The 27,944-nt window shown below is 36.6% G+C and overlaps 1 protein-coding gene across 1 annotated transcript; it reads right to left on the minus strand.

The window, feature by feature from the left end:
* Positions 1 to 91: 91 nt before the first annotated feature.
* entpd1 (ectonucleoside triphosphate diphosphohydrolase 1) lies at positions 92 to 27,944 on the minus strand. The gene is made up of 10 exons (XM_063003016.1): positions 27,845 to 27,944; positions 9,482 to 9,609; positions 8,271 to 8,388; positions 7,455 to 7,605; positions 5,742 to 5,901; positions 4,901 to 5,113; positions 4,557 to 4,808; positions 4,364 to 4,471; positions 3,519 to 3,656; positions 92 to 3,403 (listed from the first exon to the last, which is right to left on the minus strand). Exons 1-10 carry the CDS (start codon positions 27,858 to 27,860, stop codon positions 3,194 to 3,196), a joined length of 1,494 nt encoding a protein of 497 aa, XP_062859086.1. The 5' UTR covers positions 27,861 to 27,944; the 3' UTR covers positions 92 to 3,193.

A 27,944-nucleotide genomic window follows, 5' to 3' on the forward strand; every position in this document is an offset into this window, starting at 1 on the left:
TGCTTAGGGCCAGTGATAGCTCAGTGGTTAAGGTACTGGACTAGTAAACAGAAGGTTATGTAAATGTAAATGTAAATGCTTACGATCCATGTCAAAATAAACTCACTGGCAATTTTAATAGTAAAAAAATATTTTACATGTCCACTACTTGTCAAAGGTATGGAAGCAATACTATTTGTGTTAAAACTTTAGGTAGGGTAACAGTATTACATACATTCTTTAGAAATCAATTTTACAGTTGAGCTTAATTTTTAAATTGTCATAACATTTAGACTGTCAAACCATATAAACACTTTAAATGTATCTTTTACATGCTGGAAGCCTTGACTGTAAGCATTTAAAACTTTTTATAAAACGGATAGTTCCGGTCCTAAAATCTGATTGGCTGAGCCGCGTTCGAAGCCGTTGTAAAATCCCAGGGCAGTGATAGCTCAGTGGTTAAGGTACAGGACTAGTAATCAAAAGGTTGCCGGTTCAAGCCTCACCACCACTGGGTTGCCACTGTTAGGCCCCTGAGCAAGGCCCTTAACCCTCAATTGCTCAAAATTGTGTTCAGTCATAATTGTAAGTCGCTCTGACTGAGAATGCTTTATTGTAAGTTTATACCCAATAAATACATTTATGAATTAAACATTGTTGTATTTATTATATTTTATGTTGACCGCCGTTTTATAAAAGCAATAAAATATTCCTACAGGGCAGTAAGAGAAATAAATTAAATCTCTTACTGCCCTGTATGAATATTTTATTGTAAGGCCAGAAATTATTACTTTAGTTTCAGTACATAATAACTATTGCACAGAAATCAAACTTTGTGCAGTGTTATGAATCAACACTTGTGCTTATTAGATTTTTGGTTGTAAAAGTTGTAAAACTTGATGAATGGTTCACAACGACATTCAATTAATATTATCATAACACAATCTTAAAAAATTAGAGAATTTCATGGGGCACTTGCATTTAATTCTGGAAAAGATTTAATGTGTATTAATTGAGCTACATTTCAGTTCAAGGCAAATGAATGCTGGGAAAAGTCCATTCCTGAGTGGGCATTAAATAATTTAATAAAAGTTTGTATTTGTCAATGTGCCTTCTTAAATACATGTAAGATTACTTAATACATGCTTGTAATAGTGTCCAGTGTAGGTACTGTTCATAAAGGCTCATCAGCATGCTCCGTGTAAGCAAATAAATACTTATCACCTTCAAAAACAGATTGCATTTTTAATAACAAAATGGTTTGACCCAATATTTACAGCAATACTGTACAGCTTACTAATTCTTTATAAAATGCAATTTAAATTTAAAACTATGTGCCAAAATCTAACACTGACTAACCTCCGACATGTGGGCAGCAGCCGAATGCATTTTGTCATCTACACTTTGACGAGTGATCAGCACTGTGTACGGAGAGACACACCCTGACAGCACTCTTTTCCTGTCTCTGTGCAGGCACCATCAATCAGCCAGCAGAGGTTGTAGTTGCATTTGTTATGAGAGAGTCCCTACCTGGCTTTTGTTAATATCCCACCCCTATTTAAACAACAGGCCAATCGTTGTTCATGTGGCTCCTCAGCCCAGCCGGCAGGCAGAGCTGAGACTCGATACGATGTATTCGAGATCCCAGCTCTGGTTCCAGCGTGTGTTTTTACTGCTGCGCCACCTGAGCGGCCAAGATTGTGTGTTTTTGATGTAGTGTGACTCTTGCAGTCTAACATTTTATGATTTACGTATTATACATTCAAAAGATCGTATTATCAAAATATACTTGCATATAAATTAAACAGCTAAGGGCAGGGCAAGTCCCAACAGTGGAAAGTTGGTGCAAGTGAGATTTGAGCTCACAATCTTCTGATTAGTATTCCAGGGTCTAAGATAATGAATAATCACTTCTTGGCTGTCTAAATGTACATGGCTGCACAGAAGATTATTTAATGAAAAATAGGTAAATCTAGATGTGGTTCCAAGAATGAAGATTTTATATAAATTAAATATAAACTACATGACAAGGTACATGGACACGTTTTTCAGTTAGTGAGTTCAGTTATTTCAGCCATCAAATGAAGCATGTAGCCATGTAATCCTCACTCATAAATACTGACAGAAGATTGATTTTGGGGGCTTTTAATTTGGCTCAGTGCACCTTTACAATGTGGGAATGTATTGTTCCAAGAATGAAGTTTGGTGAAGGGCTCTGGCTGGACCCATTAGTTTAATGTTAAAGAACTGTTAAAGTACAGCACACAGCTGTTGTTATTCACTTAAAGTTAATATTCCAAATAATTTTATGGCAGCAGCTTTTCTTTGTGCACCAGGTGGGCTGTATAAGCAGTGGTTTGTTGGCAAGTTTGGTGTGAAAGAAACTGACTAGTTTGCACAGGGCCCTGGCCACAGCACCATTAAAAAATGTAGATGTAATTAATTGTTAATTTTGTTTAGTTTGTTGCTTCCATAACATAGACCTGTAGTGTACACGTCACAAGAATAACATAGACAGTACATTGATATTTTAAACAAATGTGCCTTACAAAACTTTTTGACAGTAATTTAAACATACATCATGGAGCAATGTAATAAAAGAACACACTATTGTATAGAAAGACAGTCAGAAATGTAACCTTGTGCCCCTTATATTTTGTTAAAAACAGTGTATTTGCAGATACTTACTTTTATAATGATTGTATGCATACTTAAGTAAAATACATAAGGCCATACCACATCTCAGGGCTCATTTTATTGTCCCAGTCCTGTTCCAGATGAGTACAAAATATTGTACTCTGCTATGCAGAAGAATGATTATTTGTTCTAAAGTATTAAAGACACAAAATATAGTTCAGTGCACTTTCCCTGTAGGGAGAACCCTACAAGTAGCCTTCATTGAAATGTATCACTTTATCTTTCCTCCTGAGATTGTTTTGAATCAGCATTTTAAGGTTGTTGTAAGAAATAACAAAGACATAAAACATATTCCAGTTGTAGAGGTGTATTGTTTGTGCTTCTGTATTTCTTCAATTTACTAGATTCACAAATCCGTTATTTGAGCTGATTTCTTCTTTGAATGAGGTAAAAATTTTAAACTGTTTATTGATTTAGAGTAAAAAAAACTCAGAAGTGGTTGTCAGTCCCATGGTTTTTGTTCTTGGAAGACTGTGCTTTTATGGTAACGAAATAAATTGCCAATCCCTTTTCACAGCTAAATAATTGCTTTCTGGGCCTGGCCAGATGATCGACGAATGGATACGTAGGCAAGTAAAAACAGGACAAAAATCAGGAGAGAGAGGAAGAACATAAGCGTGACATAGCCATCGTAAGGCAGAAGTGGAGTGTCTGGAGCTTCTGCAGGAATCATGTTTGTCAGATTCAGCATATAACCCAGAGTCCAGCCAGCATCACTGTCCCCGATCTGCACAGGCACAGACAGATATCACACAGGTAAGTCACACACTGTCAGTCAAAAACAGCTGTTCAGCATTATAGTATTTAAACAGAATTGTTCGACAATTAAGAAGTGTGCAGACCTTCTTGATAAACTGAATGTCTTTCCAGTTATCAGATGTAAAGTTGTATCCATCTTCAAGCAAGGACAGGATGTAGGTAGCTGAGAAACAGTACTCTGAAAGATACTTCTCCTTTACTTGAAAATGCCGTTGCTTTATCTGTAACAGTAGACAAGCGTAACTTAAGATTCTATTTAATTAAATGTATTTTGGAGTTAAAAGGCATTAGGATCAGTCTTTGAATAACATTGCAGATGGTATCTAACAGTTTTATATTCCACATAAAATAAAAAAAGATACAAATTATAAATACATCTACAAGGTGGACCAACTAGGTAGGAGTGTCTAATAGAGTGGACAGTGAGTGGACACAGTATTTAAAAACTCCAGCAGTGCTGCTGTGTCCACTCATACCAGCACAACACACACTAACACACCACCACCATGTCATTGTCACTGCAGTGCTGAGAATGATCCACCACCAAATAATACCTGCTCTGTGGTGGTCCTGGGAGAGTCCTGACCATTGAAGAACATCATGAAAGGGGGGTAACAAAGCATGCAGAGTAACAGATGGACTACAGTCAGTAATTGTAGAACTACAAAATGTTTCTATATGGTAAGTGAAGCCGATAAAATGGACAGTGAGTGTAGAAACCTGTAGGTGGTTTTAATTATGGCTGATCAGTGTATATGTGTGTGTCCAAAGCTTTTTTTTTTCCAGAATAATGATCACACAAATATAATTCAAACTGGTCAAAATGTTCTAATAATGAAAACATTTAAGGAAAATTATATGATACAGTTTAACTTTAGATTTAGATTTAGATTAGTTTTAGATTCAAATTTAAACCAAACAATCTTACAGTTTGCCAGGGGGTGGCGCAGTAATTTGCCAGTTGTTTTTTAGCCTCTGGTAAGCTGTAACTGGTCAGATTCAGAAAGTCCATCACAAAGAAGAAAGCAGAAAATGCCTAAAAAACAAAAAGATTTCAGGTTAATTGCATTTTAATATGTATTTAATATACAGATATGCTGTTGTTATAGTACTGTACATACCCCAAATCTGCCCTCCACAGGGGGCTGGAAGACACCGTTAAAAGAGCAGCTTGAAGTAGAACAGTGTGTGCGGTTAAAGACCTTTTTGACTGCTGCATGACATTTATTTCCATCCCCAATGCCGTTATGGATAAAACTTGTCAGAGAAAATGTATTCTGTCCTAGACAAGGGCTGTTAAAGGTACTTTGAATGCTTTTGGTCACATTGTATCCTGGGTTGAAACAAGGGTCCTCGAGAATAATAGGATCTGTCTTAGAAAAGAACAGATAAAAGCAGGAATATAAGATCCACTGGTCTTGTTGTAGATAAAAGTAAATGCTAATCTTATTTTTAATGATCTTACCTTTATACGACTTGCTTGTATTTCATTAGCTAAAGTCAACTTTAGCGCCTGATCCTTTCCATAGCAGAGAAAACTGTGTGTGTAGAGATGGTAATCATTTCCGTAAAGCCGGAAATCAATCGAGTTTTCTGGAGACTCCATCTCCTGCTTCGAAACAAATGTGATCTGAGTGGAGGCTCCACCTAGGTCAAGAGCTCCAAGTGTCCCTGAGGCCTGCACACAAACTTTATTTTACACATAATACAATAAACCATGTGCTGTGTGGTATTAATAAATGACATTATCCTACAGCAACTAATTAAATCACTGTGTATACTCTAAGACTCTAAACTGAAACACATGCTTACTTTTTAATGCTAACTCCGTTTCTAATTATATAGTTTGAGAGACTTTTGAAGTATTTCCAACAAAACTAAAACAGTGATGTTTAATTTCTCTAACTTTGAGTAGTTTCATATGGTGAATAATTAGTGAAAGGCAATTGTAAGTTGGTGTTGCTTTTACTAAATGTCATAAATGAAAATTACCTTACAGCTAAATGCATTCCAAAATCAAGTCCATACTTTGCATGTATAAGTTGCTTTGGATAAAAGTGTCTACTAAATGTGGTAAAAGTAAATATACACCAGATTCAATAAAAGCTGCATCAAACACTGGACATTTAAACAAATATAGCAGAACTAACTTATATAATATCAAAATTACTTGTTATTCACAACATCAAACTTGTACTAGTCAGCCTGCTAATGTATGATGGCAGAAGACATGGGGCAACTCGTATACATCATGTACCATAAACATAAACACAAAACTCCCATAAAAATCAAAAGATTAAGTTTACCTTTCTAAAATTATCGCTCAGGTAGTTGACAGTGATCCAGCCAAAAGCTCCTTCCTCCTGACCACTGATAATACGTGCTCCCTGATAGGAAAATGGGTATGTCTGCAGGAACTGTTCTACAGACTCCAAAACTTTCTGTGAGGCATTATCATTTTCCATCCTTAACAAATAGTAGTATAATATTGTAATTATTTGTTACAGTTAAGTCCTTTAAAAATATTTAAAATTGCATTTAAAATTAAACAATTTCTATATGAGTAACTGCCCAGTTGGATACAAATTACAGAACAGACATCAGTCTTTCAAATTCTAAGAACCAAAATGAACTGGACACATGAACATCAAAAAATGTTTAGTAGTTATCTACAGCTTGATTGGGCTGTGAGCCAGAAAATGGGTCAACTAAGAAAAATAATAATGATTAAATGAATTTTAAAAGGCACACAAATATGAAATGAACTTGTACATGAACTTGTAAAGCACAGTGGGACCAGATTGCCACCAATTTCATTAATTAAGTGTGTTCTGTTTTGTGTTTCGTTTTGATTCACTGTTTGTGTTGCCTGGGTTGCAGTAAAAATCACAGACAAATTGTGGGTCACTTGGGACACAGGGAAAAAAAACGCTGCACTAGACGCTGGGCAGAAACTTTCAGTTCCTTCTTATGCGACTTTTTGTGCCTATCAGGCTTTCCTTAACTCGGCAAGATATGTGCTGAGGTCAAGTAATTCACTTATCTATTTATAAATCTCCATAGTTGTTTTCTCAGCATGTTTGTGGTGAGACTACGATTAAATCACATCTACTGAACGTGGAGAAACTTAATTAAATCTGAGAGAATAAAATGTCTGAGTACACTTCAGAATTCATTTGGTTGTTGCAATGCTCAGGGAAGGTCATGTGAGCCAGTTCCAGTGGCTAGACATGCACATGATTTACTCAATAAAAATATCAACACCCTAAAATTAAAGCTGACATTCAACAATGTAAATTAAGTCAAGATTAATTTGATAAAAGTGAGCATGAGTGCAGAACAAAAACATTAATTGTGCCAGTAGTAATGTAGTACTGCAATGGTGTGTCATTAATATGCTCTGTGATCAAAAGTATTTGGACACCTGACCGTGAGCTTGTTGGATGTCACATTTAAAACAAATGGTATTAAAATGGAGTGACCTCTATGTGATCTTTTCAGATATAGCAAGAGAAGACTTCTCATAAGGTTCATAAGTATGTCTGTGCAAAATTGTACTAATTGAGCCAAAATAGTATTTGTATGGCTGGACGCTGATACTGGTCAAGAAGTCTTCTGTTAATGTTCCAGTTAATTCCAAAGCTGTTCAGTGGAGCTTAAGCCAGGGCTCTGTGCAGGCCACTGGGCAGACTGGTTTCTTTAAACCAAACTTTTTTTTATGTCTTCAAAAACCTTGCTTTGTACACAGGGGCACAGTCATGGTTAAACAGGAAGTTCCATAAACTGTTGCTGCAAAGTTAGAAGCATATAATAACCTTTTTAAAATTAGAAGGGGTGTCCCAGTACTCTTGTCTGTAAAGTGCTTATTATAATGGACTTTGTAATAACTTACAAAGTAATAAGTAATGACTTATCTGACAAAAGTAATAAACCTAAATAATTTATCATCTTTTAGTAGCATACTCATAAATCATGTGGTCATCACAAAATAATCTGATGAGATGAAAAAAGTTATTTACTTGAGCAGCCTCATGCCTGCAGTGGCTCCCAGGTACACCGGCGTTTCTTGGTGTCTGTGTTTAGGAATTTTTTCTCTGGCTTCATCCATACAGTCCTTAAGGGAATCACCTGCCTGTGTTGGATTGCCGGAGTAACTGGAAATTCCTTTGCCTTTCATAAAACAAAAAACATGTGCAAAAAGCATTACTCAGGAAACTGACAAATTGTTTAATAAACAGCTGCAGCCATAAAGTTTTAACTGAAACATGCTGTAGCACTACAACATTCTTTTTTTCAAATCATGGCCTGTATAAAGCAGGTATAATTTTATTCATGTGATTAGATCTGTAGTTAAAGTCCTGCATAACTTAAAAAACATGATTCTTCAGCCTTGGGATTCCTTCGAGAGCTCCGGTTTCCACTCACAGTCAAGTTAATTGGAGATACAAAATTGCCTTATGTGTGTGTGTGTATGTGTGTTTGCTCTATGATGTACTGGTGACCTGTCTATTGTGTTTCCCACCTTTTGCCCAATGAATTGGACCCACCATGACCCTGAATAGGATAAAGCAATGACTGAATGAATTTACTGAGCATGTCCAATATTAATATTACTAAGGGATGTCAGCAATTGTCCAGGTTCTTTACTTGTTTTTAGTTAGTCTGAAATGTCCTACAAGTTTATCTTAGTACTATCTGTACTTTGTAAAGCAAAGTGACATGCCTGAAAGTCTGTAAACTTAATCCATGCAAAATGTTAAGCCTAATAATAAATATAGTAGATTTTTTTTTTTTCAAATAAAAACTTAACATTGCAAACCAAGTATTTTATTTACCTTTCACATTACAGGCATGTGTTTGCTTAACCATGCCAGTGTTGTTTTCTTTCTCTGCTGGCCACTCATAGATATAAACAGATGTGTGAGATGACCCTGCATCAAGAACGATTCCATACTGCAAAGCAAAATAATATGATTACAAAAAGTAGAGGAAAAGCAGGTAAAACTGTGTAGAGCAAGGTTTCTCAAAAACAGTTTTAAAGGCTTATACCCACCACAAAAACCCACAACTACTGGACAGTGGGCCTTTAATACTACAGCTAAGAAAACCTGGTGTTAACATGTTAATGCAATAAAACTCTCTAATACTTAATCTGTCAGACTGTCATACTGACACTTCTGGATTCTATTATTTTTATGTTAGCTTCCTGTGCACATTTAGACAGTATGTATAAAGTCAATGTAAATGGTAACAGTCAGTAACATTATGTGGTTGTAATTTAGCATGGATACCTGTAGGGGTTCTGCTACAAATGGTCACGGTCTATTTACTGGCACAAGAGGAATTGCTTGCCCTATTATTGGGAAATTATAGGTGTTACTGTGCATTAATCTGTTTATGAAAGCAAAGCCGTACATGGACAGGACTCCAGAGAGTCTGGTTGGCCTTACTTTTTTTGGATAGAGAGAACCACATTTCTGTTTACACTGGCCAGTCTGTGAGTGTATGTGCATTGCTTAAAAAAAAACTTTGCCTCACTTTTGTCCAAATATATTATAGCAGTGTTAGATGCCATTTTTAAATATGAGTATTTTTCCTACATTTCCTACATTAACAATGCATTATAGATTGATTCATTTTAATGACATGTTCATGAGTATTTGAAGATCTGTGAACTTATAACATGCAAAGTGTTAAAGTTAATAATAAAGATAGTACTTTTTTAAAAATAAAAACATACTTTTTTACACTGGCCATTATCTGGCATCTGTTTGTGTCTATGTATTGCTCAGAAATGTTTTTAGACAATGCTGCTTATTTCGAAATGAAGGGAATTAAATTTATTCTACTCTATTTGATCTCTAGACTTTGCCTGACTAGTCTGCTACCTGGTTTCAGAAGAAGTGCTTTTTGTGTTATGAAGAAAACATCCTGACCAAACGTTTTAGTAATTACATTCCTATAAATAATGAAAAAACAACAACATGCATCTGTTACTTCATTGTAACACGCTAGCCTACTTCCCTTTTCTTGTTGTCTTCCATACCTTGTACTTCTGAAGCAGAGGTTTGTGCTGTACTACTGCAACAGCCACCATTACGATGATTCCCACCGCAATAATGACAGTGATGAAGATGACGAGTGGTCTGTGCCATGGGTTCTTGACTTTCATTTCTATTAGAAACAGAGAGGAAAAAATGGATTACATGTTATTTCTCATGTATAACAAACGCTTATGCTACACGACCAAAAGCAAGGTGACACCATGCTTGGGCTGCCCTGGTATAATAGTGCAAATTGAAATGTCTAAGAGCAACAACAGCTCAGCAGTAAATCAGTAGGTCACACAGTCGTACAGAGTGGTACTGCCGAATTCTTAACAGTTTAGCACATAACTTTGATTGTGTCTTGTGTAGTTTGGACTACTGTCTGCCTCTCACTAGCTCGTCAGCATACAAACTGTTAGCTAGATGCTTGACAGGTAGGGTTTCCTTTACATAAGCTTAAGATTTCTGACATCAACCCTATCCAGCTTTTAGATTAATTAAATGTAAGATGTGCGAGAAACCTTTTTACCAAACATCAGTGCCTGACTTCACTAATGCTCTTTAGGCTGAATGGAAGTGAATCCCTGCAGTCATTTTTAAACCTAGTAAAAAGCCTTCACAGTGGAGTAGGGCTGTTAAAGTGCTAAAATATTTTTATTTTTTAACTACAGCTTTATCCTGTTCCAGGTCACAGCGGCTCCTGTTACAACAGGATACACTAGGACTTTTGCCCTCCCCACAGTTAGACATAGCGAATAATGTGTGTGTAGAGGTCCAGGCGGCTAGAGTAATTGACCACTGTGCCACCCAAACGCTAAAAGGTGGTCAACTCCATATTAATGCCAACGTATGAGATGTTTAACACCCAAGGATGTGGTGTTTGATTGTGCACATACTATTGGCCTTGTGATGTATTCAGTGATAGTGACTTCATAAAAAAAAGTCACTATTAAAATTTTATTAAATTGTTATTATTCTATCAAAGTAATTACAAAATAGAAGTGGAAAACAAAAACACCAAAAATGTCTCCTCAGCTTTGCGAAAAATCACACTGTTTACAAGTCTTCTCTTTTTCAGCATCTGCTAATCTCCACTGTTTAGACAAGAGGTTGGAGTGTTCTGCTCTGGTTTTAATCTAAGCCTTTGATTTATCCCAGCTGGACCATGAAAGGATCAAACTAAGAAAATAACTTTATTCAGAAGATCTGTTGGAAACATGTACGTTGGTAATAAATATAGAAATAAAAAATAGTAACCCACTTTAAAAGCAGGATGTTTCTAATATAAAGTTGTTCAAGCAAAGCTTGTTTGATGCTGTGTGATGAGACTGTTTGATCTTTACATCTGTGTGGTTAACATTTACTTTAAAGAGTTTCAGATTCCTAAACTAGTGTTGCTACCATGGTAACAACCAGGCATGTTGTCATTAACAGAACACCCAACACTGTTAGGATCACAGGGGAACAGTGCTAGTTTATTACCAAAATTATGTGGACACCCAGCATGAGCTTGATAGACATTCCATTTCAAAACCATAGGCATTAAAATTAAGTTTGCTGCTCCACTCATCTGGGGACTTTCCACAAGACTTAAAAGTATCTGTGGGAATTTGTGCCTTTTTAGTTAAAACAGCTTAGTGGTGTTAAAATCAGGATTCTGTACAGACCACTGTTCCTTTTCAAATCATAATTTTAAGGGCTTTGCTTTGTACACAGGGGCAGTGCATGCTAAAACATGAAAGGGCCTTCTCCAAACTGTTTACACAATGTTGGAAAAATATAATTAATTTTACATACATATGTTTTACACCTGTTAGCAATGGGTCTGGCTAGAACCCTTAAATTCAGTAATTAAGTACCGTGTCCACACATGTTTGGCCAAATAGTGTATATTTTGCATAAGGATACTGATTAAAAAACACAAATCTAGCCGCTCAGGTGGCGCAGCGGTAAAATACGCTAGCACACCAGAGCTGGGATTTCGAATACATCGTATCAAATCTCAGCTCTGCCATCCGGCTGGGCTGGGCGGCTATATGAACAACGTTTGGAGTAGAGGGATAATGCTGATCAGGGTGTAGCTCTCCGTGCGCAGGGTTGTTTCGCATATGAACTTGAAAAAAAAAAAAACCACAAATCTAAAATAAAACTCAAATTTATAAAAGTATTTTGTCATTTTAATCATTCTTAGAAAAAGGATGATTGCAAAACTCCTTACATTGCCTAAGACTGCCTTGCCATGTGTATGTGTAACCTTTCGGCTTCAGCAGTATATTCTTTTATCAATGAAATGTCTACTTTTATTATATTACACATATATACCCTGAAATGACACATGGTTTTAAATTTGCATGGCAAGACAACAAAAATAATCCCACTAGGGTGTTTATCATTTACTACATCAGGCATCTCCACTACCCTTATCTCACTGTCAGTTTATGGTAAGTTTACATATTGTGTGACTACAGCTTTTTTTTTAGAATGGCACAAATAAATTAAGTGAAGACTTAACATGCAAACCATATCTGTGCTCTCCTCAAACAAACACGCACTGTCACACGCACAGGTCTGCAACTAACACGCGAAAAAACTACTTTAACAATTCAAGGTTTTGCAACACCCTTGTTATAAAACGGATAGTTCCGGTCCTAAAATCTGATTGGCTGAGCCGCGTTTGAAGCCGTTGTAAAACTAAGCAATAGAAAACGAGAGGGAGTGTGTTATCGCGAATATCACGGCTGTGATTTGGTCGCAGGCACGAACCGAAGGTGAGTGCCGTAGATCATCACAGCCGTGATGTTATTCGCGATAACACACGACCTTGAGTGTTCTATTGCTTTTATACAACAGTTTTTACAAAATAAAGAAAGAAAATAAATCAAAGAAGCCCTGAATTTCATATTAAATATGCTTTAATATTGACAATACCTTCCGCCAAAAAGTAGTTCCACAACGAATATAAAGTTTAACACTACAAAGCAGACATCCCAAGTTGCAAAAACTCATTTCAGGGAGGTAAGAACAACAAGAAGAAGAAAGCAAGAACCTCCGAAGGGAAAAAAAGAAATAAAAAAACCTCTCGCACACACCAAAGGCTATGGATGAAAACAGAACTACTAGGAGCTGCTAACTGGCTTAACTAACTGTTCGCGTTACAAACACATTAATGTTCCCTAAATAGTGCACTAGATTGTGTATCAGATCATGGATATATGTTCCCTACATAGTGCACTAGATAGTGAATTAGACAATTGGTTATGTTCCCTACACAGTGCGCTAGATTGTATATCAGATAACGGATTTAAAACGCAATCGGGAAAAAAAAGGCTGTGTTGCCTGCGTGCGCGTTTGTGTGCATGAAGCTTGTCGTTAATAGCAATGCGTCAGCGGAGTAATACCATTGTGGTGTGAAAAGACCGTGCTGTTATCAGCACGTTTAGAACGCTTCTCAAACAATCAGATTGTAAGGTCGGAACTACCTGTTGTATAATCCCCGATAAACGCACACCTATGACCACCTCACATCATTCCATATTAATACGCCACTGAAAAGAAAAAGTGAATGTTATGTTCGCCCTCATGTTGCCTAGCAACACTGTTAACGAACTACCTGGGGTCGCAGAAGAATGCTTTTTGTAAGTGTTTTTGTAAATAAAAACATTTATAAATTGAACATTGTTGTATTTTATTATATTTTATGTTGACCTCCGTTTTATAAAAGCAATAAGCCACTCGAGACCGTGCGCTATGATTTTATCAGGGGGAAAGACGTTTCCGCTTCGCGTCGTGCCAAAACAACCTTCCCCGTGATAAAATCGCAGTAACGCACGGTCTCGAGTGGCTTATTGCTTTATTTTACCATACAGGATGTGTGACTGCTGTTATAAATTTTAAAAGTGGATATATACTGTATGTCATCAACACTTAATGCTGTCAGTCTACCTGCATTTTCAATGAACACATAGGCAAGTTATTGGTAATTTCTTAAAAAAAACTTAATTATGTCACTTGTAAATTTGTAATGTAAATGCCAGTCAGAAATTATTAAACCCTAAGTCATGTAGTTGTTTACATTTAACATGTTGATATATTTTGCAAGCTCGTCTTTTTTAATAGATCCCTTGCTGCAGTATCTATTACAGGGAGTCACAGTTATGTATATTTAGATATGTATGTATATAAATGTATGTAGCTTCATTCTGGTCTGTTAATTTAAAGTATCCAATCCTCTCACTGTTTGCTCCATATTCAGTAATATTTTTTTTTAATATTCCTCTTTCCTAAAAAGAAAAACTAGTAAAAACTAGTATAGAGTTTGAAAGGTATTCTGGAATTCCAATTCAAAATCCCCACACTGGCACAATTACTGTCATCTATAAAAAAGATTTAGATGTAAATTCACTCAGTGTAAACTATGAAAGGTGCTGGGGCCTGTAGTAATAAAAACACAGCACTCTTATCACTGCCTCCCTACCTTTCCTCTAGGCAGTGCTCACTTCTTTAACTGTTTTTCTTACCAAACCACACCCTTCATTTGTTCAGGAATTTCTCCTTTATGATATTTTTGTGTTTAGCACCAAGTTACATCAAGTTTCTTTTTAACAACATACTGCAATGATTCGGGAACTGAGGACACCAGTTATAGTTGTAAAAAGTGGTTTTCACTGTTCTTGTTTGATATTATACTTCAAATGCTCAACAGTCTGGATTTTTCATTTTTGTACATTGCGCTTCTTAGGAAGACACATTTTTGGGAGACCGGTCTGGACTGCATTCAGGCCAGTGTAGCACATTTATCCTATTACTAAGAAGCAACACTATTGTAATGCATGCAGAATGTGGCTTGGCATTGCTAAACAAACAGGGACATCACTGAAAAAGAAGTCTTCTAGATGGCAGCATATGTGCTTCATGCAGATGTACCCCTCAACATTAATGTTGCCTTCACAGATGTACAGGTTACTCATGCCATTGGCATGAACACTTTCCAATACCAAGACGAACAGCTTTTGAACTTATTTTGAATTTGGACCTTTTCGTAGCAATCCAGATGGTCATTTTTCCAAGCATCTTTATGCCCATGTGGTTTTATGCATTACAGATTCATGTAAATCTTTTATGCAGTGCAATCCGAAGGTCACAATTTTGTAATATTGGGTTTTGGTCTGGATTTTCTAAACCTTTTAATAGTTGTATGTACTGTAATTAGTGAAATCTCTAAATTTCTTGCAATCATGCATTGAGAAAACATTTTCAAGTGTTGGACCCTTTGCTTATTGTAAAATGGCGAACCTCAAATGCTTGCCTGTAAGGGACTAAGCTTTTGATTAATGCTCCCTTTATACCCACTCATGATAGCTATGGAATCTGTTGCAGGCATCAACAGTACAGAAAATAGTACAGAAATCAATAAAGTTGATCATGAAGAACATTAAATATCTGTTCCTTGCACTTATAAGTTTTAATGTCATGCTAACATGTAGTATTTAAAACAGCATTTTGTAGGTAAGTTACATTTTTATATCAAGGATAAACAGAGAAAATATTCTCACTATTGTGAAGATTAAAGTACACATCAGTTGTCTTTTTTAAATTATTTTTTAAATCCCACTTGAAATTTAAAGAAACATATCTACAAATATTTTAAACTGACTGATGAAAAAAGTTCAATCAATTTATACTGCTTTTTAGCCCAGAAACAGTACTTGTTTGTTTTCTGGCTGTGTCTATACTACATGAACATAGTGCAGCATTTAAGAGTATTGAGCTTGGTGTTATTTTGGACATGTGTGAGAATCTTTGCATAGACATGCTTATCTGGTTTAGATCTTTCCAGACCATCAAGTGTATAGGAAAGTCTGTTTAATCTAATTTTGACCTAAGTGAAATATTACTATCTCAGATTCCTTGCTGACCGCTTTGTACATGTTACCTTTGGGAGATGATACTGGGAACCAGTGAATTATACTAAATTGCTTTAATGATGATCCTCAGCTACTGATCTACCAAATTAAATGGTCTCTCTTAGATCTCTAGGTTAGAAAGTCATATAAAAGTCATTAATTTTTAGTACCTAGCCCATAGGTGTTCTTTGACTTGTGTCAGTCTATACTTATTAGTTATTTGAGACACCCCTGCTGCAACCCATCTCAAAATTATTTGTAAAGTTCTAGAAATTGTTGCATTTGTCCATTGTCTAATAGAGGGTTTTAAATGTTTTATCAAAACAGCATATGTGAGAAAAAAGAACGTGACAGACTATGTGACAGCCTACTAACCACAACACTCAGATCCGTTGCTAATCAGTATTATTTTAGGAACTCTGTGGCTTCAGTTGCAGTGCTGTGAAAAATGATTTGCCCACATTCACCCAATTTCTTTTATTTTTGCTAATTTGTCAATTTATTGAAGATAAAGATTTATTCAAAACCTATATCTCCCATGTAAGAAAGTAATCACCCTCATAAACGTATAATTGCTTGTGCCAGCCTTGGCAGTAACAACTGCAATAAAACTTGCAACAGCTTGTGATGGGTATTTTACATTGCTGTGGAAGAATTCTGGCCCACTCTTCTTTGCAGAATTGTTTTCATTTGGCTAAATTGGAGGGTTTTTAAGCATGAACTGCCCATTTCAAGTTTTGCCACTACAAAAGGTTGTAGATAACTTTCTGGTTTGCATCAAACTGTCATATAACTGTCAATATTGCAGCAGCAATTCTTAGCAAAGCACAGCAGTTGGGGTTTGGGTTTTCCATTACAGTCATTATTGTAATAATTCGTTTTATCAGTGGGTTTGCAGGAATCCTATTTTTGTATTTGTGAATGTAGACTTAGCAGTGTGTGTTCTGTATACATACTTCCTTATGTATCATGCCCAAACCTTTCTGCAAAGTAGTGCTAATGATCTCAGCACTTTGTTATGCACTATAGCTAAGAACCTTGTTGTCAGGCCTGAGGGTGACTTGAGGAGGACAGTGATTTTTAGGGAGACTAGTTGTTTTACGTTGAATTCATGCAACAAATACAGATTAGAAAGTTACACGTTGCCTGCCAATGTTATCTAATTGTTGTTTGCATATGAATATAGACTGTAAATTTTTTGCATCATCGTAGGTGATTTACAAGCATCTGTCTCTACTAGACAAATGAAATGTGTACTAAGACAAGCACAAAGCACTTTGGATATGTCTCACTAAATAAAAGTAAGTTAAATGCTATAAATGTAAACTGATACGGCAGGCAAACAAATATGCATGCAATGAAGAATGCATAGACGTTTCTATACAACTTAATAATAAACAAAATTGCAATAAAAGCTGTATAACTGGAAACAGTGGTCCATTTTGCAACCTGGGCAAACGTATGACATTTTCATTCTTTCATTATAAAGATCTTAATAAATTTCTTTTAATGTTTGTACATTTTAGATAGAAGATAGAATGCCTTTATTTGTCATATATACATATACAGACGTACAGTACAACGAAATTCTTTCTTAGCCACAGCTTGTTTGGAAGCGGGGGTCAGAGCGCAGGGTCAGCCATCGTATGGTTCTGAAACATCTCAATGGCCCAACAGTGGCAGAGCTGGAATTCGAACTCTGAACCTTTTAGCTGATAGCCCAAATCTCTACCCACTCGGCTACCACTGTCCAAACAAGGCTACCACTGTCCAAATATAACCATCCAACTGCACCCCAAAATGCTTTCTTTTTCACACGTAAACTTCATAATATTATTCTAGACAAGTATCACATAATCAAGAGTTTTTGTAAAAAAAAGTTACATTCCCTGAAAACTGTGTGCTTTCACTTCTCTATTTCAGACCCCAGGGTCAGATCAAACACATATTTTCTAAGTTTCCTGCATTGTTAGCCCTTAACATGAAGTTCATCCAGGAAATGCAAGTTGTTACTACAGTAACAGGAAAAACAAATAAGCTTACACTTTTTAAACAGCCTTTCTGCTTACATAAATGAAATACATTATGAATCTTTTATGTTAGAAATCTATGATAGTTTTTCTGCTATATACTGTTAATACACTTGACATCGCTCTGTAGCTGTAATAGAATGTGTTATGGCTAGACTGTGCAAGAGAAGACAAAAGAAACTCACCCTCTCTGGCTTAAAATCATCGGTCTGCTGTCTCCTATATAGTTTTCTTTTTGTTACCCATTCACAGCACTTTAACAAAGTCTTAAAGTTGAAAAATCTAGTTGTAATTTAACATGCTATATCATGCTGAGTTCTACAGAAGTAAAAGAAAGTGGAGACTGTTGCTGTGGTGTCTCAGACTAAGCAGGCACAGCAGAATCTGAGCATTACCTTTAAGGCTTCTCTGTGTTTATCCTGCATTACTTGCCTGGGGTAGTGCAATCTTAGGATTTGTGCTATATTTAACCCATGTTTTAAAAATGAAAAGTAAATATTGGTAAATCTTGCTGATCTGGCTTTGGACCTTGCCTATTTGAGTAGGATTATGGGTGTCACAATAATTAAGAATACATTTAAACCCATGACACTAAAATGCAATTTTATTGTAACAGTGAGTTTAAACCAGCAGTAATAACAATGAATATGTTCTTTTAACGTTTTTATTAAAGACAGTAGCTCTTTGTTTGGCCATGACTGTTTAGCAGTTTCTGACTTTGGCAGCATTTGTACAACATACCTTGTTTTAAAAAAAGATATACTCTCAAGGAAAGAATAGATAGGATTAGCTCATCTGGTACAACAGTCTATTTATGTAAAAATAATATTTTGAGTATCAGTGTTAACTCATATCTTGGACTAAAATGCACTGTATCAAATTATATTTTTTAGTTGGTTAACTGATATAATTAGTGCTGTCACAAATTATACACTTTTGCACAAGAGACAATCTACCTTAAAGGATTCTGCAGTAACTGCTGTTACTGTCAGTAATTTGGTGAATTTACATATATTGGACAACATCAGTATTTGAGAAATGTAAAAGATGAACCCAATATTGTTAAAAAGGTTTCCTAGGCCACTCAGGTGGCGCAGCGGTAAAAACACGAGCTGCAACCGAGCTGGATCTCGAGTACCTCGTATCGAATCCAGCTCTGCCTCACCGACCGGGGCTGAGCGACTATATGGACAACGATTGGCCTGTTGTTCAGATGGGCGGGACTAAGGTTAGAAGTGGGTCTCTCTCTGTCAGAATGGTGCAGTTACGACCTCTGCTGGCTGATTAGAGGCAGACTCTCTCGAGTACCTCGTATCGAATCCAGCTCTGCCTCACCGACCGGGGCTGAGCGACTATATGGACAACGATTGGCCTGTTGTTCAGATGGGCGGGACTAAGGTCAGAAGTGGGTCTCTCTCTGTCAGAATGGTGCAGTTACGACCTCTGCTGGCTGATTAGAGGCAGACAGAGATGAGGAAAAAGTGCTCTTAGGGTGTGTCTCTCCACACGCAACGCTAGGTGGCGCCACACTCGTCAATGTGTGGGTGGCAAGATGCCTGCGGAGGGGATGTCGGAGGGGATGTGGGTTAGCTTCAATCTCCTCGGTGAGGGCAGAGATCGGCAGAGGCAAAGAGGATGCGTGATGCAAATTGGGCAATTGGACGCGCTAAAAGGGGGAGAAAATGCATTTTTTTTTTAAAAAGGTTTCCTAAGTTTAGCTATTAGTGGTTTAGAGCTAGAAACAATAATTCTTTACCTTTGTAGCCACTAATGTGTGCAGCCCACTGATACTATAAAAGCAGCACTTAGAGATTATACTGAAGGTCATGAACCGATGGCTTAAATAAGTCACTGTAACCCTCCATCATCCTTGATCCCAGAACATCTATATTTGTGTTGTGATTGTGTTTCACAAATTATTGTTAGAAAATAATTCTAAATTTAGTTGTTATGGGTTTAGAGACAGCAAGAATTGAAATTTAACCTTGTGGCCACTAAGATGTTCTGACCACTAATGTTATACAAACAGCCCTTTGAGATGAGATTGTGGGGTTGTGAATTGATGTCATAAGTAAGATGCTGATGAGATAAGTAACAATGTGCTGCCAACATACCTGTTTTTGTAGTTATTATATGTTTTTCAGCATCGTGCACCATCCTAGTGGTATGGAACTGAATGCTAAGCACTGCTAGCCAGCAAACAGAAGTTGAGCCAAGATGCACTGGAGCTGAACAGCGATGTGATAAGTGGTGCAGTTCCCTTATAAGGTGAGCACTAGGCTAAATATTTCATATACTTTTACAAATGACCTACTAAACCATGTAGGGAGAAGGATCCTCTAGCATAGTGCCATTAGTTATACTCAAGAAAACTCTTTTCCTCAGTACTACAAGTGAGTCATTTAAATAATAAAGGCTAGCGTGACATTTACAAGTGGTACTTATGAAAACCCACATTGCTCTTTGTTTTTGTTTAATTTACTTTGTTTTGTAAAGGGAACAACGATTTTAAAGACACTAACTGAGTTGTCACTTAAGATTTCCTCTTTTTAATAGGTGAATCATATGCTGTAGAGAGATCTCCAAACTAGGGTTGACCTTTTAACAGAGTAGTTGCCCTTTTAACAGAATATCAACTACTTAATTTTGTTTAAACACGTGAGGATTTGTAAATCTATGTGATTCAGCTATTTGAGCAACTCAGTCTTTTCCAATCAATGCCCAGTAAATGGTGCTAAATAGTTAATGTAGGATTACATTGCAAAGGACAGGATTAAAAGTATGTATGGGTAACAGTAAAGGATTATTTTGCTGACAAGTATATGCTTACCTGCACACCTTTATTCAAACTGGAAGCCTGGAATCAACACATTTCACTAATCCACGTGTCAGGATGATAAAACCTGTCATAGTTTGTTTTTTGTTTGATATAGCCTTTAGGCAGCCTCAAAAGTGCTAGAAATCATCTCTCACTAAACCCAGGGTTGAATTGGAGTCAAATGGTTAAATACTGTAATTATGCAATTGGCAGGAACAATTTTTCAGCGCAACAAAGGTGCATAAAATGAAAGAGAACATTCACTATTGTGGCTGAATCCAAAATCACATATAACTGTACTTAACATAGGATTAGTGCATTAGCTGTGGTGTAGGTACACTGTGTAGTTGAAACATACAAGGTACACAGTATGTAATTTAGGACTTTTGCTAACCAACTGCATAATAACTGTAGGTATACATGATAACTAGTCTTGTATTGGTCAAAAGTGGAATTTTAGAGTCAGTCCTGTAAAAATACACCATTATAACTGTGTCTATATGTAGATTTACATTTATGGCATTTAGCAGATCTTTTTATCCAAAGTGATTAAAGTGTGATCGAATACAATACAAGCAATTGAGAGCGGAGGATTCAGGGGCTTAACAGTGGCAACTTGGCAGTGGTGGGGTCTGACCCAGTGACCTTCTGGGTCACCTTTCCTCAGGCTCAAATACATAATATAATGACAGCCAGGACTGGATATGGAGGTATGTCTGGGTGGTCTGTTTGTGAGCCCATATGTTGTGTTTTCCAGCAAATAGGAAAATGCTGTCCATGTGTTGACTACATATGGTCACACTTACAACCTTAAACTCTGTATTAGCAGACCTGAACACAATTAAAAGAAGCATTATTGCAAAATTTTCTTTTTACACTGCTTAGTTTTTAAAGTGGGGAAAGCTTTAGAGTTGTTTTATTAGATGTTGCTTTTTTTGTTTTGTTATATATCTGTTAGGTGTTATAGTGGGAGTGAATGCCTTTTTGATGCTGAGGAAATCAACCTTAGGTAGGATAAGGTATATGCCAGAGCGTGACAAATGATTGCTTTTAAGCTTAGATAAAGGCGTCAGATGAGTAATTGTTTGGCGGGTTGAGGAAACTAGCATGTCTAAACTGTGTTGTGCTGCATTGAGTAATAGCTGTGGCCATGGCTACACATGGGGAAAAAACAACACATTTCCATTATGTCATCAAACACAGAAGGTTGTATCACCACAAAGTACATTGAATGTAAACACTTTTAAAATATATGTTATATAAAATGATCTATTTTATATAGACTGTAGTCCCTTTGCCTCCATTTATGACATTCTGAATGGTGTTTAAAATATCTCAGTGATATAATCAGGGCAAAATCAATCATAAAACAACACTGCTTAGCTAGCAGTGTTCCCACAACCAACATTTAACCACCAATCAGGGTCAGAGTTGGCACCCTAGTTTGGCACCACCTTGAAACAGTTTGCTAGGCAGGAACCCACTCTGGACTGGGCAGTAATCTATGACAGTGCAACAAAAACTCCTGGGGCAATTAAGAATCTTACTTTATACATGATTTTGGAAGGTGATAGAAAACCTGACCACCTAAGAAAACTCATGTGTACAGTGGGGCCAAAAAGTATTTAGTCAGCCACTGATTGTGCAGGTTCTCCTACTTAGAAAGATGAGAGAGGTCTGTAATTTTCATCATAGGTACACTTCAACTATGAGAGACAAAATGAGAAAAAATAATCCAGGAAATCATATTGTAGGATTTTTAAAGAATTTATTTGTAAATTATGGTGGAAAATAAGTATTTGGTCAATAACAAAAGTTCAACTCAATACTTTGTAACATGACCTTTGTTGGCAATGACAGAGGTCAAACGTTTCCTGTAAGTCTTCACCAGGTTTGCACACACTGTAGCTGGTATTTTGGCCCATTCCTCCATGCAGATCTCCTCTAGAGCAGTGATGTTTTGGGTCTGTCGCTGGGCAACACGGACTCCACAAATTTTCTATGGGGTTGAGGTCTGGAGACTGGCTAGGCCACTCCAGGACCTTGAAATGCTTTTTACGGAGCCACTCCTTCATTGCCCGAGCGGTGTGTTTGGGATCATTGTCATGCTGGAAGACCCAGCCACGTTCCATCTTCAATGCTCTCACTGATGGAAGGAGGTTTTGGCCTAAAATCTCACGATACATGGCCCCGTTCATTCTTCCCTTAACACGGATCAGTCGTCCTGTCCCCTTTGCAGAAAAACAGCCCCAAAGCATGATGTTTCCACCCCCATGCTTCACAGTAGGTATGGTGTTCTTGGGTTCTTCTTCTTCCTCCAAACACGACGAGTTGAGTTTTTACCAAAAAGTTCCATTTTGGTTTCATCCGACCCCATGATATTCTCCCAATCCTCTTCTGGATCATCCATATGCTCTCTGGCAAACTTCAGATGGGCCTGGACATGTACTGGCTTAAGCAGGGGGACACACCTGGCACTGCAGGATTTGAGTCCCTCTCGGCGTAGTGTGTTACTGATGGTAGCCTTTGTTACTTTGGTCCCAGCTCTCTGCAGGTCATTCATCAGGTCCCTCCGTGTAGTTCTGGGATTTTTGCTCACCATTCTCATGATCATTTTGACCCCACGGGATGAGATCTTGACCCCAAGGGAGATTATCAATGGTCTTGTATGTCTTCCATTTTCTAACAATTGCTCCCACAATTGATTTATTCACACCAACCTGCTTGCCTATTGTAGATTCACTCTTCCCAGCCTGGTGCAGGTCTACAATTTTCTTCCTGGTGTCCTTCGACAGCTTTTTGGTCGAGTTTGGAGTCTGACTGTTTGAGGCTGTGGACAGGTGTCTTTTATACAGATAACAAGGTCAAACAGGTGCCATTAATACAGGTAACGAGTGGAGGACAAAAAAGCTTCTTAAAGAAAAAGTTACAGGTCTGTGAGAGCCAGAAATCTTGCCTGTTTGTTATTGACCAAATACTTATTTTCCACCATAATTTACAAAAAAATTCTTTAAAAATCCTACAATGTGATTTCCTGGATTTTTTTTTCTCATTTTGTCTCTCATAGTTGAAGTGTACCTATGATGAAAATTACAGACCTCTCTCATCTTTCTAAGTAGGAGAACCTGCACAATCAGTGGCTGACTAAATACTTTTTGACCCCACTGTAGGAGAATGGGCAAAGCTTTCTGAAGACATGGACTGAGGGCAAGACTCTTACTAGATCTTCTGAACCTATGTAGCTGTGCAGCACCCACTCTAGAAGCTGTACCAGCATGCTTTCCCCAAATCATGATCAACAATGTTTACTGTTATTTGAATTAACTCCTATTAGATTGATCATTTTAATTCCATTTGTTTTGGGGCAAGATAGTCATTACACCACAAGAGTCACAGTTTTAGCGGTCTGATGTATAAGCTTGAGTTCATAGCTTCGAATAAAATAATACAAAGCAATAATGTAATAATACTGCAATACAGCAAATAGCTGGCTGATCTGAGAGCATGTGGGCATTTTTAGATTGTAGATGGATATTTATAGATCCCAAGCCTCTATAAAGTATAAAAAATCTGGCTTGGTTTTTTGCTGTAACAAATAGAGACTAAAAATAAATTTCTGCTTTAAAGATGCTTTCAAGCCAGAAAACTCACAATGCAGGGGTGTGTAGGCTATAAATTCTTTAATTCTATAAATCTAGAGTGGGTTTCAAAATTATTGTTGCCTTAAGGCTTTTCTTGTTCTTAAATCAGATGCAAGTTATGATTAATGTATGTGTAATTGTTGCCAGAGGAGAATGTTCTCCGACTAAAACATCTGACATTTGTTTTTGGCAAGTTTAAACAAACTGGGAAAAGATAAAGAAGTGTGTTTTCTGCACACAGCACTTTCATTATGACAGCTCAGTATTGCGCTACACTTTGCCACCAGTGTGTGATGAAAATTAGGAAATTTGAACATAACATCAGTTGCACTTGATGCACTTGACTCATTTGTGCCACGTTGACCACAGCTGTGCTAAATGTCACATTTATATCACACTATTAAAACGTAAAACATGTATGTAAGTATGCATGCTATGCATTATGATCAATTTCTAAATGAATTATTGATGACTTTTTTTAATAACAAAGATAACAAAATGTGGCCACACTGCAAAATGTTTGTTAAAAACAAGAAGTGTGAAGTGTAATACTGCATGGCAGTGTATGTATTTAGGGGACTGAAATGTATTTTTCATATTAGACCCAGTTACATTGTGTTAAAAGTACAATAAAACACATATAAATAAAATATAATATATAATGTAATATAATACAATTTCTCTATTAGGTCATATAGTGAAATTTTTTATAATAAATCAAAATAAGAACTAGAGAGAGTAAAGAATTTAACATTTAAGCATCTGGACTTACAAAGTAAGACTTTATGATTACTATTAATACAAACCTAGACAGCCATATCACTGTCTATTCTATTTTATTAGTTACTATTACTGTGCTATTGCTGTATATGTAATTACTATTATTGTATATCTGTAGTAACTTTCTCTATATGCAAGAAAGCAATGCTCGTTGTAAATAACACTTAGAAAAAGGGAATCACCATGGCCCCTCTTGGGGGACTTCCTCGAATGTCACATGACTGGAATATTAAGGAGGCTCCACATGGACCTTGTTGTGTCAGCCACCGGAAGTTTTGTTTCCTCTACACAGAAAAACGAGGGGCTTGTTGATGGCGAAAGGGTGGGTGATGGCACTCAATGAGTGACTAGTTCTGTCCTGCAGCACAATAGCAACCTAATAATACCTAATAATCGCTGGACTTATCAATCTAAAACACGATTGCAAATGCACACCTGTTTGTTTTAGGGTAAATAAACACTAATGAAACATTTAAACCCTCTTATATAAAGCTGTCTACATCATATTTATTATAGGTACATTGCTTGGAATCAGTGCCAGACTTCTGTATTGTTGGCTTGCTTAGTTTTTAGATGGCATGTATGCATTTGCTGATCGACCCTCTGAGAACAGCCTTTTCCTTTTTTCCTTCTCAGAGTCTTTGTCATCACTTCCAGCACTCAGGCACTCCTCCCTATCACCCTTTCAAACTCCTTCTCAGCCACAATTGTTTGGACAGAACCCAAAAGCCAAGTATAGACACATTAGAGCACCATTCAGTGTATCAGCTTTACAGGGGCTCCAGTAACTTCCATTAGTTTATCTGACCTTAATGGAGCAGCAATACTAAATCAAGCATCCTGTGATGTACTTCAAGGTCTTCTAGACTCTTGAGCTTCCGCTTGTATTGAAGCTGGGTGCAAAACATTCAACTCTATTATGTAGAGATTAGTCTCATGGGATTTTAGGTTGAATGATACCTTCTGTTTCAACACTAAAGTTGTCAAATCATTTCTTTATTGACTTCGTTTTTTGTGTACAGGGCACAGTCCTGCTACAAGTGGAAAAGCCTTCCCCAAACTGTTGCCACAAAGTTACTAGTGTACAATTAATTTTATTTTATTAATGTTATAAACCTGTTACTAACACATGGCGGAAACACTTTTATTTGGCACCAAACTTTCATAGCAAGACATGCTAAGATCAGAGAGTTCATTCCAATGTCGCCCCTGTAAATAATTACATTTGTTTTTGGTATATAATCTAATATAATAAATAGAGTTTCTTCTGTGAATAAAAGTAGCTTTCCTGCACAGTTCCTAACTGGTTTCATGACCTGATATTGTGATGCTTGAGATGTCAACCATCAGTAAATTATCAGCAGTGATCAGTAGGGATTTCTGTATTACAGATTTGAGTATATGATACAGATCAATTACTGATCAACAGAGTTGACACTTGGTTGGTTGGTTACTTGATAGCTTTTTCTGGTTATTGAGACATTTTCTAAACTGGACAATGTTTTTGCTGTGTAACAAGTATGTTTAGCTCTATGAGCTATGAAGGGAGATTTTTCCCATTAATTCTTGAAATTGTAATGTAGGTTGGCATTGGGTGATTTATACTGTTTGACAATCAAAATGCATCTATGTGTAAAGACTTGGCATTTTAGTATATGATGAATTACACAGACACTTGCAGGGGTGTGGGGGTACTTGCTCTTCAGATTGCCCCATGATTGCATATTTGTTTCACCTAATTAGTTTTATCATAAAAACTAAACTAAAATAAAATAAAAAATAAAAACATTACATAAGTAAAACACAAATACTTGTATTTAAAAAATACAGTATTTATTTTGTAAAATAATTGTAATTATTTATTTATGTAAATAATAAAATATTAATATTAAAATATAACCCATAAAAATTAAATAACTGCCCCATTGGTTTCTTAATAAAACAGATCAAGAAATTTAATTGTAAACTAATTTGCCGAATCTAAAGACATTTTCAGAGGAGCACAGATTTTTATGTCAGTCTGGGAAGTGTTACAAATCCATTTCTAAGCCTCTATGACTTTACTGAACCACAGTGAGAGTCATAATTCCAAAAGTCCTTACTTGCACCTAATAGAGATGCTGTGGCAGGAATTAACAAGACACAAGACCAGCAGACCAGCAACTCTTATAGTAAATTAGAGAAACTGTTTAGCTGCAGGAATAACTGATAAGTGTGGTGCAACAGCTTATTAAGTTAGTGAACAATTCCTTTTATATAGTGGTAATATGGGTGTTAGAAATGTTTTGTCAAACAATTTGACATTATTCAGGGCTACAAATGTGCCATGAGGAAATCAGCAATGTAAACATAAGAAGAGTGCTGTAAATTGTGACAAAACAGCAAGTACTGTTTATCTCAACTTCAGTGCGCAGGACTACTTTAAATAATTTCCATTTGAGAGAAAAGATAAAACACGGCAGAACAGAGTGATTCAGTTTTGTCCTTAATACAGAACTCTCCATGAACTTTCATACAGAATTATCTACAGATCTACCACGTCTATATGGTTCTTTTTTTGACACTAGACAATGATATAGCACGAGCAGCGGTTTATACCGAATGTACTATGTGATTTAATATATGTATACTGTTCACCATAATAACAAATTTTAATCAGATTGTAAATTGTGCAGTTAGTTTAAAGTATGCTTTATCTTTTTATATTATTTGTTATTTAATAAATAATAACTAGCCCAGTTAAATAAACACACTTTAAAACCAAAGATCCACTCATATTTTAAGCTTTTTAAGTTTGTTTTTTAGTTATTCTTACTTATCTTCTGATTGTTTGTTTGAGAATGTCTGAATGTATGTTTATTCATGCAATTTAAATCTTCAGATTTGCAGAATTCTCTAATTATCAAGTGATAAGATCCAAAAGCGCATCCAGTCTTAAAACACAATGAAAATCATAGTAAAACGTAAAGCTTGGACTAAGACATGACCAGCTGTGAACACTTTACTTTCACATACTTGGAATCATGTGGAATCCATCTGTGCACCATCTGCATTTAAGTAATCCGACTCTGAAAACCTGAACTCCACCTCCAGCTTTTAGAGCAGTCTGATCGTAGTTACATCCTGTCTGTGCGAAGCAAGCAAAGTGCACATAGTAAAATGTGTGCAGTATTTTGTGTGCTTAACCTACCTTGCCGTTCATCCATTCGTGCAGCCTTTTTTAGTCCTTTCTCACACCCTCTTTTACTCTCACAACCTCCTTTTATGGGTCTCCCTCTGTTTGTTGTTGG

The sequence above is a fragment of the Trichomycterus rosablanca genome, chromosome 10 (genome assembly GCF_030014385.1).
Source record: "Trichomycterus rosablanca isolate fTriRos1 chromosome 10, fTriRos1.hap1, whole genome shotgun sequence".
Lineage (NCBI taxonomy): Eukaryota > Metazoa > Chordata > Actinopteri > Siluriformes > Trichomycteridae > Trichomycterus > Trichomycterus rosablanca.

What these genes read in the sequence shown, in the direction of transcription:
- entpd1 (XM_063003016.1), bottom strand. An exon ending in GCAGGCATGAGGCTGCTCAA is followed by an intron (nt 5,902 to 7,454) that starts GTAAATAACTTT and finishes CTATTTGTTAAG; the next exon opens with GATGGAAAATGATAATGCCT. An exon ending in TGAGCGATAATTTTAGAAAG is followed by an intron (nt 5,114 to 5,741) that starts GTAAACTTAATC and finishes GTTTGTGTGCAG; the next exon opens with GCCTCAGGGACACTTGGAGC.